Genomic DNA, 16,442 nt, shown 5'->3' on the forward strand with positions numbered 1-16,442 from the left:
AGACAATGTTGTCAATCCTCTGGCATCACCCAGAGGCCAATAACCTCCCAACTCCTAAGGTCACAGGAGCAATTTATGGGATGTCCTTCATTAACCCCATGTCTTCTCATAAATTGGCCCCACTGTAAAGATGCACTTTCACAAACTTCTTTAATGAACACAAAAAAATTAATAATAAGAACTGTTCAGCAACAACAAGGTTGCAGCAAACTGCCTACAAGTCTAAGAGGACCCCCAAAAATGTCTCCTGCCGAAAGAGGACTGCACCCTCTGGGGTGATTCTTTGCTCTAAATCCCAATAGTTCCCAGGCCAGGTGACTCTTAATCTGCTGTGTTGCCCTGAAAGAAACAATTACCACACCCCCCTTTAACTCCTTCATATAATCTTCAATAACTAGGTTGCTCGATCCTAAATTCTAACTTAACATTATTTAAATGAGTTCAAGAATTATAAATCGAATCTTTGAGGAGGTTTTCTGTTTCTTGTCGAGGGGCATAATTCTGTAGTCTGAGACAGCAACAGATTTACACTTTGTGAGGCCTATGCTCACCTTCATTTCTGGCCCCTCCCCAGATGACATCATGCCTCTCCCGACCCCACCCACCTTCACCCCAATAGAACGCACAGGGGCAAGCCACAAAAATACATAAATGTATCACTGCTTTTGTACTTTTTAACTTGTGAAAACATGCTTGTATGAATAACTGTTGAATTGAAATCCAGGTTTACCTCTTGTCAGAATGGCAATAAAAATGGCCATCATTGCGATGTAGGAGCCTTGAGGCGAGCAAACATGGAACTTGCTGATGAGCAAAGAGATAGAAAAATCAGCCAATTACATTACTGCAGCACAGGCCAGCACAGGACAGAATGAATAAGTCCAGTGCAGGAGAAAATACCTCGTACCAGCCTCCCCAAACAGGTGCCGGAATGTGGCGACTAGGGGCTTTTCACAGTAATTTCGTTGAAGCCTACTTGTGACATTAGGCGATTTTCATTTTATTTCATTTTCATCAACAAGATGTTTATGCTGCCATTTCGTAAATCTCACAGGGTCTCATTCAGTTTCAAAATAACTAAATAAAGAGCCTTACTTCCTCTCACAAAATCAAATAAATTATTCTCGTAAATTCGCCGTCAGAAAATGAGACTTATGAATACTTCTAATCTTCCTTCAGCCTCCAACCTAAAACTCTTCTCTCACATTTTCCATTTTACCTCTGTATCCTGGTTTATTTAGAATGAAATATTATATCACATCCAGTGGAACAGATTTTACCCATCAGGCAATATCTTCAGGGTAGGTTTCTTCCCTCAATTCAACAGAAGAATCAGCAATATATTGTAGTTCCATTGCTATTTCAGAGTCCACATCCTGTTCAACTTAATCAACAAGTCTAAGCCATCGGACAATTCACCTTTTGGTGGATGAGGATAAATATGCAGTTTGTGCGCTGCTCAATACTTTGAACTTTCTAAAGTAAAATGATAACCTATCTTTTTGTCGAGCTTTGTTCTCTTGCCCCGCCTTCAATTTTGTTCATTTTGACAGCCAGATTGGTAGTGTTGCTTCATATTGCTAAAGAAACACATCTTGATTTGAACAAATTTTATGACGGAGCAGGCTTTTGCACAGTTAATCCCATGTTAGTTCAAGATCTGAAAAAATTGGAGTAATCTATGAAACTGTGACTTTGGATTTCTAACAACACTCACTCCACTCTTCTGAGGCCTGCTCTCCTCTGCCCTGGCTGGTTTGAGTCACGCCTTGCACGTTCCCCTTGCTGCACATTCCCCCCGCACAAACTCTCCCGCCCTCCAAAATGCACTCTGGCCATGACACACTCTCATTCGTCGAAAGTCGGCAACATTGGCTGGCCCCACCCCACCTGCACAGACTCTCCTCCACCAGTTCCCCACATCCTCACTCTCCCCCCCCCCCTCAATTACCCATCCCCTCACAGTCTCCCTTGACATTCTCCCATTCTCACTCACCTCACTGGCCCAGGGTCTTCAAGGCAGTCTCCTGTCTCTCTTGTCACCTCCTCGTGCTGGTCAAGCTTGATTCAATGCCTCGCGCTTCGCTGTTGCCAGCTAGCCCGCTCTCCTGAGCCTTGGGGGTCAAATCGCCCCTCGTCTCCTCCCCTCACTTATCGACAGCTGCTGAATGGCTGGCTCACCTGGCTCATGGCTTCTGCCCAATGGATCACCTCGCTATTGCTGGCAGGCCTGCCCTCGGCCCTGGGTCAAGAAGCATGCTGGCTGAGCCTTTTCTCGTAAAAGTAAAACACAGGATCGTCTGTCTCTGGCTCTCTTCATCCTTACGTAGATCAGACCAGCCTGTTTTCCAGCTTTAAGTCGGTCTGATGTCGCTCTGCATTGCCTGCTGATAGACTCAATGAGCCGATCAGCTAATGCAAAGTCAGCAGGCTCTGATCGGGTGTCCACAGACACTGGCCCCCACATTGGTTGGGGCCCTGTGCCGAGCACCTTGGGCGCGATTCTCCGCCCCCCACGCCGGGTGGGAGAATAGCGGGAGGGCCTCCCGACATTTTTCACGCCCTCCCGCTATTCTCCACCCCCCCCCCCCCCCCCCCCCCCACGCCCGACCCACGCCACGAATCGCCGCTCACCATTTTTTACGGCGAGCGGCGATTCTCCGAGGCCAATGGGCCGAGCGGCCGGACCTTCACGCCTGTTTCAACACGTCAACAAACACACCTGCTCGCTGCCGTCGTGAAACGGGCACCAGATGCCTGTTTGGGGCATCTGGGGGCCCGATTGGCATGGCAGTACCACGGCCGTGCCAAGGGGGGCATAGGCCGTAACGGACGCACTCTTTTCCCTCCGCCGCCCCGCAAGATCAAGCCGCCACGTCTTGCGGGGCAGCTGAGGGAAAAGACGCCAACTGCGCATGTGCGGGTTGGCGTTGTTCAACCTGCGCACGCGCGGCTGACGTCAAGGCCGCGCCGCTGTGACGCACAGGGCCACGCTCCTAGCCCCGCTCGGGAAGGAGAATCGGCCCCGGAAGTGGGCGTGAAGGCTGCCGTGGGTCACGGCCTGTCCCACGGCAGCCTTTACGATTCTCCGCATTTGCGGAGAATCTCGCCCAGTATGTTTCATTGTTAATCCACCTCTGGTCTGCGATGGGTCCACAGGATCGACATTAACAGGAACTTCAATAATGAGCACCCTTCTGGCACAGGCAGTTCATTATGACTTGCTTCCACGGAGACGGATGATACATACATAATAGGTCGATCAGTTACTTTGGTGTTTACGGGTTTGAAAACATTTCTTGATGGCAACACTGACTGCTGGCGCATCTCGCTACTCCTTCAGTGATCCACATGTTTATGAATGGTCCGTGCCTCCAGGTCCAGTTGGTATGACAGGGATCCAATCTTAGAGACAATAATTCCAGGGATTCAATTTGATCCACTACAAAGATTTGTGTAAGTAGTTTTTTTTATATTACAGTGGTAATGGCTCATTGATAAGATCTTTGGGTTTGTGGGTTTAAACATAAACACTTTTATTGGGAAGCTTTAACTATGTACAGTTCCAAATGTGGTCATGCGTGAAGCTGTTCGCTGCAGGCTTGCTGCTTACTGAATTCTGTCCTAGACTGTTCTCTGACCATGTGACTACACACATCACTCTGTTGGCTATGCCACTCTCCAGTCCCACGTTGATTCTTGCTCTGCCAAGAACCTTACATTATTATGCATGCAGGCGCATATCACCACAATACAACAAAGTCTAATATCGGGAGAGTTCTTTCTCAATCTCAGTCTGTCACATGTGAAGGAATGGTCGTAGTTCTCTGTTTCTGGTGCTTGGGTCGTGTGGTAAAGTTTCTTCTGTGCAGCATTTCAATTCAGCGTCTTTTTCATTGACCATTTTGACATATTGGTTCTTGTGCTTTTCCATTCATGTGACCAGTTCAGCAATCTTGTTCAGCCACGCAATCTCAGTTTCTTTCTCTGTCTGATTTGCTGATTCTGCTGTCAATTTCAATGCTTTTACCTCTTCAGTTAATTTCTCATTGCCACGCTTTCCTTCTTCAAGCTCTTATTCTCCCGATCCAATTCTTCACTGAACTTGTTCTTATTTTCCAGTTGCTTTTCCGTGGAGTTCAGTTTATTCTACATTATCTCATTAATTTCTCTTTCCACTTAACTTCATTTTGGAATTTTTTGCAACATTTTTTCAAATTTTCTGTCAGTCATTTTAGCTTCTTGTTTTAATGTCTTCTCCAAAGCTTTGATTATTTTTCCTGATTCCTTTTTATGGTTCAATAGTCCCTAGTTTCAATTGAAGTCTTTAATTTCTGCATTTAATCTGCAGGGAATCCAATATCTTCTTACTGGACATATGAGGGAGGGATTCTCCCTTCTGGGGACTAAATCCCCACGCCCGCCGGAAAATGGGCGAGAATCACTCCGGACTTTTTCCTTGAAGGCCTGGGGTAATTCTCCATTTTCCAGGGAGCTAGCAGAGCCCTGGCATGTGTTCCGTAGCCCTTGCTGCCGGCGTAGCACTGCAGGCCTGACTGCGCAGCCGTGCATGCGCACGGCGGCCACAAGCGGGTCCATGCATGCACCCAGCTTCCCACCTCGGCGCAGGCACCATGACATGGCGGAGCCACACAGCAGGCCCGCGCGGACGAAGGTAGGTCCCTCTGAATCGCGATGGCCTACCGATCGGTGGCCCCCAATTGCGGGCTTGGCCACCGATGAGGCCCCCCGGAGTCAGATAACCCTCAGCCCCCACCAGGACCGCCACCGCGGCTGCGGGTCCCAGCTCCCGCTTGGTGGTACCACATGTAAACCACGCTGGCGGGAGTTCGGCCAGTCGGCCGCGGAGGATCGCCGCGGGGGCCTGTTCCAACGGCCCCCGACTGGCGACGCGTCACCCGCGCGCAGGACTGGCGGGTCCGTGGAGAATCGCGAAAGCGCCGATTTCCGGCATGAACGGCTATTCTCCGCCCCGGTGCGGAAGATCGGAGAATCCTGCTGTCGCATTTCAGAAATGGAACTTTCATTTCTATATTTCTTAACTTCAAAATCCTTTTCATAGACTCATAGAACCATAGATTGTACAGTGCAGAAGGAGGCTATTCGGCCCATTGAGCCTGCACCAGCCCTTAGAAAGAGCGCTAAGCCCACACCTCCACCCTATCCCCATAATCCAGCAAGCCCATTGAATCGTTTTGAACACTGAGAACAATTTAGCATGCCAATCGACCTAACCTGCACATCTTTGGACCGTGGGAGGAAACTGTAGCACCGGGAGGAAACCCACGTAGACACGGGGAGAATGTGCAGACTCCGCACAGACAGTGACCCAAGCCGGAATTGAACCTGAAGCTGTGAAATGAAGGCGACTAGGGGCTTTGCGCAGTAACTTCATTGCAGTGTTAATGTAAGCCTACTTGGGGCAATAAAGATTATTATTACTATTAAAAGATGTGCGGGGTAGGTGAATTGGCCACGTTAAATTACCCCTTAATTGGAAAAAAATAATTGGGTACTCTGAAATTTATCAAAAGAAATCTTTCTGGAGAATCATGCCCACAAAATACAGAATAAGAGGGGGAGAGACACACACTCAAAGTGTCACACAGACACCAAAGCAAGGCGAAGAAACACAGTTATGTCCAGATTAACATGCACACATAGAAATACACACACAGGCACATACTCTGACAGAGTGAGAGAGAAAAATCCACACAGAGATTTACAAAATTAGGTCAATCTAAACTATGAACGGGACCCAGCACCACCAGAAATGCTCTTTACTTTTAATCCTTAGGGCCAATCAGTAGGCATTTGAACCAGTATGGGATGCAAATACCATTTACTTTATTTTTGACAAATGTTTGCGTCAACTGAATTCACATGAACAATATTGTGAAGTAGGTTCGGACATTTTAAAGGGAAAACTATATTCATTTAATTCAATTTCATTTGACAGAAATTACCATTTTAACATTCTTATTTTTTATCTGATATTAGTAAAGCTGCAGGACCAGAGGAGAAGGACATTTCACCCTTCACACTTGTCCCATATGTTATGACAAGTCCCTGGATTCATAGAATCATAGAATTTACAGTGCAGAAGGTGGCCATTCGGCCCATCGAGTATGCACCAGCCTTTGGAAAGAGCAGCCCTACTTAAGCCCACACCTCCACCCTATCCCCGGAACCCCAGCTAACCTTTTTGCACACTAAGGGCAATTTAGCATGGCCAATCCACCTAACCTGCACTTTTTTGGGCCATTGAGGAAACCAGAGCATCCGGAGGAATCCCACGCAGACACAGAGAGAACGTGCAGACTCCACACAGTCAGTGACCCAAGCCAGGAATCGAACCTGTGACCCTGGATCTGTGAAGCAACAGTGCTCACCACTGTGCAACCGTGTCACCCATGGTAGCATTGGACGAGACCCCGAACTTGTTAAATTCCCAAACAGGACTCTAATTTTGTTATGAACCTGGGTGAACAGGAATTAGCTGTCTTCGGTTCTTAATTAACACTCTTGGAAGGCAGCACGGTGGTGCAGTGGTTAGCACTGCTGCCTCACGGCACCGAGGAACCAGGTTTGATCACGGCTCTGGGTCACTGTCCATGTGCAGTTTGCACATTCTCCCCGTGTTTGCGTGGGTTTCGACCCCACAACCCAAATATGTGCAGGGTTGGTGGATTGGCCACACTAAATTGCCCCTTATTTGGAAAAAATGAATTGGGTACTCTAAATTTAATTTCATTTTAAATTGACACCCTTGGTTGGTTGGAACAAGGTTAACTTAAAAGGGATCCAGGGCAGCACGGTGACCTAGTGGTTAGCACAGCTGCCTCACGGCGCTGAGGTCCCAGGTTCGATCCCGGCTCTGGGTCACTGTCCGTGTGGAGTTTGCACATTCTCCCCGTGTTTACGTGGGTTTCGCTCCCACAACCCAAAATGTGCAGAGTAGGTGGATTGGCCACACTAAATTGCCCCTTAATTGGAAAAAATAATTGGATAATCTAAATTTATAAAAAAAAACTAAAAAAAAACTTAAAAGGGATCCATTTACCTGTGTATATATTTCCCAGTACAAATGTATTAATTTTTTTAGAAGGAGCCAATTTAAGCAGACTTTCTTGAGTAAAAGAGTGAGCAAGGTTATCAGTTAATAAACTCGAGAGAAATAATGAAAAATGCAACACTCATACACATAAGTAGCAAATGAGAAGTTAAGAGTCCAAATGAAAGTTTTAAGATTTGTCCTTGGCTTACCTGTGAGCCGCAGCTGGTGGTACGTTGCAGCCATTAAACTGGGTGGTAAAATTGACTTTGATTGTTTTGCAGTTGTTCGGGAACACTAGATTCCCAAGGCGCTGGAAGAGACTGTTCTGTTTACTTCAGATTGTGACTTCTGCTGAGCCTTGCTTCCAGAAACAGGAAGGGGGAGAGAGAGAGAGAGAAAAAGAGACTTTGTCTGCTAATGGCAAGGATGACTGTTTTTCAGTTTTTCTGCTTGTTTTTGTGTCACTCAAGCAGTCTGCCACCAGCTTTTTAACCTTGTGCATTCTGGAAAAGCAAGCATGTCCAGGATTTTGACCCAATCACAGTGAAGAAATGCCGATATATTTCCAGTAAGAAGTCTTACAACAGCAGGTTAAAGTCCAACAGGTTTGTTTCAAATCACTGGGTTCCGGAACACTGCTCCTTCCTCAGGCTCATTTCACCTGAGGAAGGAGCTGTGCTCCAAAAGCTGGTGATTCTAAACAAACCTGCTGGACTTTAACCTGGTGTTGTGAGACTTCTTACTGTGCTGACCCCAGTCCAACACCGCCATCTCCACATCATGATATATTTCTAAGTCAGTGTGCTGAATAACTTCGAATGGGGCCGCCAGGTGGTGGTGTTCCCAGGTTTCTATTGCCCTTGTCCTTCTAGATGGTAGCAGTTGTGGGTTTGGAAGATTCTGCCTAAGGACTCTTGGTGAGTTCCTGCAGTTCATCTTGTAGATGGTTCACATGGCTGACATTGTGCGTCGGTGGTGGAGGGAATGAACGTTTGTGGAAGGGATGACAATTAAATGGGCTGCTTTGTCCTGAATGCTGTCAAACCTCTTGAATTTTTGGAGCTACATTCATCCAAGCAATTGGTGAATCTTCCACCAAACTCCTGGCTTGTGCCTTGCATATGGAGACAGGCTTTGGGAAGTCAGGACGTGAGTTACTTGTTGCAGGATTCCTAGCCTCTGACCTACTCTGGTAGTTACAGTATTAATATGGCTAGGCCAGTTCAGTTGCTGATCAATGGTAACACCCAGGATGTTGATTGTGCGAGGGTAATGCCATTGAATATCAAGGGGCGATGGTTAGAGATCCTCTCTTGTAGGAGATGGCCACTGCCTGGAATTTGTGTGGCGTGAATGTAACTTGCCACTTGCCAGCCCAAGCCTGGATATTGTCCAGGTCTTGTTGCAGCTGGACATGCTGCTTCATTATCTGAGGAGTCACAAATGGTGCTGAACATTGTGCAGTCATCAGCGAACATTCCCACTTCTGACCTCATGATGGCAGGAAAGGCAGTGGTGAAGCAGCTGAAGATGGCTGGGCCAAAGACACTAGCCTGAGGAACTGCTGCAGTGATGGCCTGGAGCTGAGATAACTGAGCTCCAACAACCACAACCATCTACATTTCTGTCAGGTATGTCTCCAACTAGCTGTGGGTTTTCAACTGATTCCCATTGACTCCAATTTTGCTAGGGCTCCTTGATGCCATACTCGGTCAAAATCTACAAGGCATAAAACAATCTCCAATGTCCTTGCAACTACAGGAGATTAAAATACAGTCTTTTGTATTTTATATTTATATTTAGATTTATTGTCATGTGTACCGAGGTACAGTGAAAAATATTGTTCTGCGTACAGCCAGGCAGATCGCTCCATACATGAAAACGATAAATGCATGAAAATAATGAAAATACATAAACATAGAAAGTGGGTTAAGTATACAGTATATACTGCTACAACTGTAGAGAAGATGTACAGAAAGATCACTTCACTCCATAAGATCAGTTCAGTTCATAAGAGGGTCATTCAGGAGTCAGGTAAGAGCGGGGAAGAAGCTGTTTTCGAATCTATTGGTGCGCATTCTCCAACGTTTGTATAGTGTTCAATTCTGGTCGCCACATTACCAGAAGGGTGTGGAGGCTTTAGAGAGGGTGCAGAAGAGATTTACCAGGATGGTGCCTGGTATGGAGGGCATTAGCTATGAGCAGAGTTTGAATAAACTCGGTTTGTTCTCACTGGATCGACGGAGGTTGAGGGGCGACCTGATAGAGGTCTACAAAATTATGAGGGGCATAGACAGAGTGGATATTCACAGACTTTTTCCCAGGATGGAGGGGTCAATTACTAGGGGGCATAGGTTTAAGGTGCGAGGGGCAAGGTTTAGAGGAGATGTACGAGGCAAGTTTTTTCACAGAGGTTAGTGGATGCCTGGAACTCACTGCCGGAGAAGGTGGTGGAAGCAGGGTCGATAGTGACATTTAAGGTGTGCCTTGACAAATACATGAATAGGATGGGAATAGAGGGATACGGACCCAGAAGTGTAGAAGGTTTTAGTTTAGACGGGCAGCATGGTCGGTGCAGGCTTGGAGTGATGAAGGGCATGTTCCTGTGCTGTACTTTTCTTTGTTCTTTGTTCTTTTGTTCTGCTCGATGGAAGAAGTTGGAAGAGAGAATAACCCAGGTGGGAGGGTCTTTGATTATACTGCCCGCTTTTCCACGGCAGCGGGAGGTGTAGACAGAGTCACTGGATGGGAGGCAGACTCACAGATGAACTGGGCAGTGTTCACGACTCTCAGTAGTTTCTTATGGTCTTATGCTGAGCAGTTGCCATGCCAGGCTGCGATGCAGCCACATAGGATGCTTTCTGTGGTGCACCTATAGAAATTGCTGACAGTCGTTGTGGACATGTCAAATTTCCTTAATCTCCCGAGGAAGTATAGATGCCGTTGTGCTTTCTTGGTCATGGTGTCGACGTGAGTGGATCAGGACAGATTGTTGGTGATGCTTACAGCATGGAATTTGAAGTTGTCCACCATCTTTACCTCGGCACCATTGATGCAGACATGGGCGTAGACAACACTTCGCTTCCTGGAGTCAATGACCAGCTCCTTAGTTTTGCTGACATTGAGGGAGAAATTATTCACAATGCACCATGCCACTAAGTTCATTGTCTCCCTCCTGTGCTCTGACTCATCTTATTTTGAGATCCGACCCACTATGGTCGTGTCATCAGCAAACTTGTCAATGGGTTGGAGCCGAATTTTGCCACAGTCATGTGTGTATAATAGGTGGCTAAGCATGCAGCCTTGCGGGAGCCCGGTATTGAGGACTATTGTGGAGGAGGTGTCGTTGTTTATCCTTACTGATTGTGGTCTGTGGGTCGAGGATCCAGTTACAGAGGGAAGAACCGAGTCCTCGGTTTTGGAGTCTGGATATGATCTTGGCTGGGATTATGGTGTCGAAGACGGAGCTGCAGTCAATGAACAGGCATCTGATGTAGGAGTCCTTGTTGTTGAGTTGCTCCAGGGATGAGTGTACGGCCAGGGAGATAGCATCTGCTGTGGACTGGTTGTGGCGGTATGCAAATTACAATGGATCAAGGTAATCTGGAAGATTGGAGTTAATGTGTCTCATGACTAAACTCTCAAAGTACTTCATAATAATAGGTGTCAGGGTCACCAGTCGGTGGTCATTGAAGCAGGTTGCCTGGTTCTTCTTTGGCACCTGTATGATGGTGGTCTTCTTTAAGCAGCTGGGAACATCGGAACAGAGTAGGAAGAGGCTAAAGATGTCTGTGAATACACCCCATAATTGGTTCATTGGTCCAGGCAGAATTTTACTGCACGACCAGGGACTCCGTCAGGACCCATTGCTTTCCATGGGTTCACTTTCAAGAAAGCCGATCTGACTTCGGAGGTTGCGAAGGTAACTGTGCGTGTGTCCGAGGCTATTGGCGCAGGTGACATCAGTTTGTTGGCTCCCTGCTCAAAATGAGCATAGAATGTAATGAGTTCATCAGGGAGGGGTACGCTGCTGCTGGTGATTCTACTCAGCTTTGTTTTGGAGCCCTTTATCTTGTTTAAGCCTTGCCACAACCAACGGGAGTTTGTGTCTTTAGCCTGCAACTCTAGCTTAGTCTGGTATTGTCTCTTGACATCCCTGATAGCTCTGCTGAGGTCATACCTGGATTTCTTGTATTGGTCAGGTTCACACCCCCCCCCCCCCCCCCCTCTCCCCCCACCAACCCCACCCCCCAGACCTGGACTTCAGTAGGGTGTGTATCTCTCTGTTAAACCATGGTTTCTGGTTGGGGAACACACATACTACCTTCTTTGGCATGCAGTCCTTGACACACTTACTGATGAAGTCTGACGGCAGTGGCATATTCGCCTAGGTTGGCCGTCAAGCTATTGAATATAGATATATAGATATAGAACAGTACAGTACAGAACAGGCCCTTCGGCCCTCGATGTTGTGCCGAGCAATGATCACCCTACTCAAACCCACGTATCCACCCTATACCCGTAACCCAACCCCCCCCCCTTACCTTACTTTTTAGGACACTACGGGCAATTTAGCATGGCCAATCCACCTAACCCCGCACATCTTTGGACTGTGGGAGGAAACCGGAGCACCCGGAGGAAACCCACGCACACATGGGGAGGACGTGCAGACTCCGCACAGACAGTGACCCAGCCGGGAATCGAACCTGGGACCCTGGAGCTGTGAAGCATTTATGCTAACCACCATGCTACCGTGCTGCCCCAAATATGGAGCAGTTCAATGACTCCAAGCAGTTGCGTTGGAGCTCTTCCGTTGCCTCGAACCAGCATTGCATGAACGTTTGAAACGGAGCCTCCCGCTTAAGTTTCTGCTTGCATGCTGGGACAAGGAGCACCTTCTTGTGGTCTGATTCTCCAAAATGTGGTTGGATGATGGAGCGGTAGGCACCCTTGATGTTTGTGTAGCAGTGGTCAAGGATGTTATGGTCCATGGTAGGACAGCAGATATATTGGTGGAATTTTGGCAGGACACCCTTGAGATTGGCCTGGTTGAAGTCGCCGGCCACAATGAACAAGACTTCTGAGTATTCCATTGCCAGGTTGTTTATAGCGGTGTACAATTCATCAAGCACATTCTTCAATTCCACCTTGCATGGAATGTAAACCGCTGTGATGATGGCAGAAGTGAACTCCTGCAGAAGGTAGTATGGGTGGCACGTCACAGTAGTTTGCCAGGGTCGCCACATCTGAGCACCAGGAGGAGTTGATGAGGAGGCAAATCCCTCCACCCTTCGCCTCTCCTGAGAATGCTGTGCAGTCCATCTGGCGAATTGAGAAGCCCTCAGGTTGTATGGCACAGCCTGGTGAGGCAGGGGTGAGCCATGTCTCCGTGAAACAGAGCACACAGCAGTCTCTTACTTCCCTCTGATAGGTAAGTCTAGCGTTAAGTTCATCCAGCTTGTTTTCAATCGTTTGGACTTTTGCTAGGAGTATGCTGGGGAGAGGAGTCTTGAAACCACTTTGTGTTAATCTCACTTGCAGACCAGTTTGTTTATCTCGTTTCCGAGGTAGGTGGCTGCTTCTGGGTGGTCCCAGGATCCGATGAGAGAAGTATGATCTTGTGGAAGGTAAGTGATTACATCTGGAGTGGTCCTGGGCTCTGGTTGTGATTTTGGGGTCATCGGGGACAGGTCAGTTGGTTCTTCCTTTCGGCATGCTTGGGCCCTCACGTGATTTCTTCTCCATTATGGGGGGTGATCATGTTGTATTTGCGTGGCTGGCTGGGTCTTTCTGGGTCATGTCAGGCCAGGTCACGTGGTTGGATCCAGTGTCGGTAGTCGGGTCCGGGCACTCCTGGGATCGTGGCTCCAACCGGGCCTTTTCTGGCCTCTACCTTTTGAGGACCAACATTGCCAGGTTGGGCGTTTCAGTTGCTGAGTCGGGTGCTCCGGATGTGTGGATGAGTTCAGGCGAGATCGGGGACGGGCCTCTTTGTTGGTCCTCTTCCGCTGCCAGGTTGAGGTCGGGGTCAGATTGCCGTTCGGGTCCTGCCAGGTCATGTGGGTCGGTCTTTGGAAATCTGAGAATCTCCAGACCTGAAAGTAAACATAAAAGTACAAGGTTAGTAATTATATAAGTGTTAGAATTAGGTTTTAAAAAGTTCGAATGGTAGTAAAAGATATATTAAGAGGATCTGTGGGAGAGCTCACAGAGGGTCGCCATGCTCCTGCGCCATTTTCTGTACCTTCCTTCCGTGTGTCTCTCATTTGAAGTAGGCCTTGACACTTTTTCAGATGGGATGTTCCATGTTTTTTTCGGGACTAGTCGCTCCCATACTGATTACCCAGAAAATGGCCACTTTATGTTTGCAGCCAACTTTAGCTCAAGGACTTTGCTTGAATTTCTTCTAAAAAACACAGGTCTTCCTTTAAAGATTCAATATGCCACATCCCATTCAGGCAGAACTTGGCAGATCTTACCACATTGCACAGACTTGGCTTTTAACACTTTTCCTGAGAACAATCTGCAACAGGTGAGGGGCGTTTACCCAACACTGAGAGTTCCCTCGCCAGATGTCAACTTGCTCTTTGTCAAATGCCAAAATTCTTCCAGCCCAACTACCCTTCGAATCTCTGTTATGTTCCTCTGACTCTTCTCTGGAACAGTGCCTCCATTGGACGCACTTGAATTCCTGGGTACCAGGGGTGGGATTCTCCGATCCCCCAGTCGCGTATTTCTTTGTCGCGCCATTCGCTGGAGGCGGGAATCTCTCTTCCTGCCGTTTATCAATGGGATTTCCCATTGAAGCTGCCCGATGCCACTGAGTACCAAAGGCAGGGCATGCGCTGCCGGTGGGAGAAGAGGGTGGGTAACCAGAGAGGCCAGAGATTGAAGAGAATCGGTAAAAGATCCAGAGGCTGGGAAATGAAGATAATTTGTTTTACACAGCGAATTGTTGAGATCTGTTAGGTGTTGCCTGAAAGGGCGGTGGAAGCAGATTGTGTAGGAACTTTCAAAAGGTTGAGTTGGTTAAATACTTGAAGTGGAACAATTAGCAGATCAATGGGAGACAGTAGCATGTGGTGTGCAGCAGGAGGATCAATAGGCTATGTCTAGCAAAGAGCCAGCACCGGGAAGTTGGACAGAATGTGTTGCATGTGCTGTAACATGCTCTGATTCTAACAGAACGTATAGATTCACAAACCTTGAGTCCAGAGGGGCTGAATGGCCTCTTCTTCTTCCTGTGTAACAGTCCCAAGCGTCTGATTGGCCTCCTCTTCTTCCTGTGTAACGGTCCTGAGGGGCTGAATGGCCTCTTCTTCCTGTGTAATAGTCTCAAGGGGCTGAATGGTCTCCTCCTGTTCCTGTGTAACTAGCCAGAGGGGGTTGAATGGGCCTCCTCCTGTTCTTGTGTCGAAGCCTCGAGGGGGATGAAATGAAATGAAATGAAAATCGCTTATTGTCACGAGTAGGCTTCAATGAAGTTACTGTGAAAAGCCCCTAGTCGCCACATTCCGGCGCCTGTCCGGGGAGGCTGGTACGGGAATCGAACCGTGCTGCTGGCCTGCTTGGTCTGCTGTAAAAGCCAGCGATTTAGCCGAGTGAGCTAAACCAGCCCAGCAATGGGCCTCCTCCTGTTCCTGTGCAACAGACTTGAGGGGCTGAATGGGCCTCCCATCGTCCCTGTGTAACAGCCTCGAGGGGGTTGAATGAGCTTCTCCTCTTACTGTGTAACAGGCTCAAGGGGTTGAATAGGATTATCCGTTTTGCTGAAGGAGCCTATCCCCATAGCTGCATTAAGTGGCGAATCAGCTCAAGGGCTTGAAGGTTCTCTGTATATGGCCCATGCTCATTGGGCAGAGGGGCTACACTGACTTACTGAATTTAACTGTGAATTGTTAATGTCACTAATTCTGGTCCATTCTTTCTCTCCCCTCAGCGCGATCTTTCACCTGCAACCAATGTTCAGGGATGTCTGGGACCTGCACATTCACAACATCGACTTGTATGTTGGGAACCACCAACTGCGCCACCACTTCGAACACACAAATCTATGGTAATCTCTACCCTTATATTTTGTCCAAATGTTCTTTGCCTCTCTATCACTCCTTCTTGCACTTTCTCTCACTTTTTCTCCTCTTTTCAGTTTTTGCATTCTTGGGAGTGTGTTTTTAATTTAAGCTTGAACGGCAGCAAGCATAGTTGGTTTGATTGTGGCACCCAGATTGTTTTACTGGGAAGAAGGGGCACTTGGAGACAATTACAGAAGCCTGTGTGCTGACAGTGGTTAGACTGCAACCTCTAAAGCCCCAGAAATGTGTTTCAAATATCAGTTTATGCTTTAAATTAACCATTCAGTTCCAAGATGAGAGTTGAGCTCTCAAAAATGTGAAATGTTCTGTTATGCAGTTCAAATATAGATTGTCTGTAAAAACAGTATTTACTGATAAGTGTTTTACAGGAAATGTCAGGAAAGGTGAAATCTTGTTTTGTCATGCATTCATCTATTAACTAGAAGTACAGCTTTTAAAAAGGTTATCTGTCTCAATGGGTGATGCACGATCAATTGTACAAAGACTCAGATTGGGTACAAATGTGGCTTTATTGCACTAAGATGCATGGCCTCCTACAGCAGCTGGAGAAATGGCAGTTGAATAGAGGACACGTATATTTATACTCCGCTTCCTGGGCGGAGCCAGCAGGCAGGAGCTACTTGCGAACCTGTAATACAGGTCCTACCTTATATCACCTAATACAGGTGTAACAGTGGTATACCACAATGGGGAAATGGAGTCTCTCTTTTTGCCTCCTTTCCCTTTTTTTTCTTCCTCCTTTCCTATTTCTCTCTGCCCTTTCTCTTTCCTCTTTTTACCTCCATTGTTCCTTCTAAAGAGCAACTATGGATTGGCAATAAACGCTGGCCTAGCTAGCGATGCCCAGACCCCTTAGAATGAATAAAGAAAAATAGCCACTCTGCATTTCTATCTGGATACAAGGCCTATGTGATTCACATTGCTTTGAAAGGAGGTGGGTTTCTAAGATTTTTTAAATTAAATTTAGAGTACCCAATTATTTTTTTCTAATTAAGTGGCACTGTAGTGTGGCCAATCCCACCTAACCTGCACATCTTTGGGTTGTGGAGATGAAACCCATGCAGACACGGGGAGAATGTTCAAACTCCACACAGGCAGTGACCCGGGATGGGTTTCTACGATATCCCTGGAAATCGACAGACATGGTTAGTCTGCCAGGATCGGGGTTGAGGGAATGAAGCTATAGCCAGGAAGACCTGAGATTCACTGCAAAGCAATGTGAGAGAAAGCCCCCCCCCCCCCCCCCCCCTCCCCCGGATAGCAGCCAGATC

At 47.4% G+C, this 16,442-nt stretch overlaps 1 protein-coding gene across 3 annotated transcripts in view; it reads left to right on the plus strand.

Annotated features, from left to right (window-relative positions):
- Positions 1-16,442, plus strand: part of LOC119975206 (flocculation protein FLO11-like) — an 88,980-nt gene that overhangs the window by 9,805 nt on the left and 62,733 nt on the right. For all 3 annotated transcript variants that reach the window (XM_038814821.1, XM_038814819.1, XM_038814820.1), the window contains exon 2: positions 15,018-15,134. In XM_038814821.1, the coding sequence (XP_038670749.1) occupies positions 15,018-15,134 (117 nt within the window). The remainder of the gene's footprint in view (positions 1-15,017; positions 15,135-16,442) is intronic.

The sequence above is a fragment of the Scyliorhinus canicula genome, chromosome 12 (assembly GCF_902713615.1).
Source record: "Scyliorhinus canicula chromosome 12, sScyCan1.1, whole genome shotgun sequence".
NCBI lineage: Eukaryota > Metazoa > Chordata > Chondrichthyes > Carcharhiniformes > Scyliorhinidae > Scyliorhinus > Scyliorhinus canicula.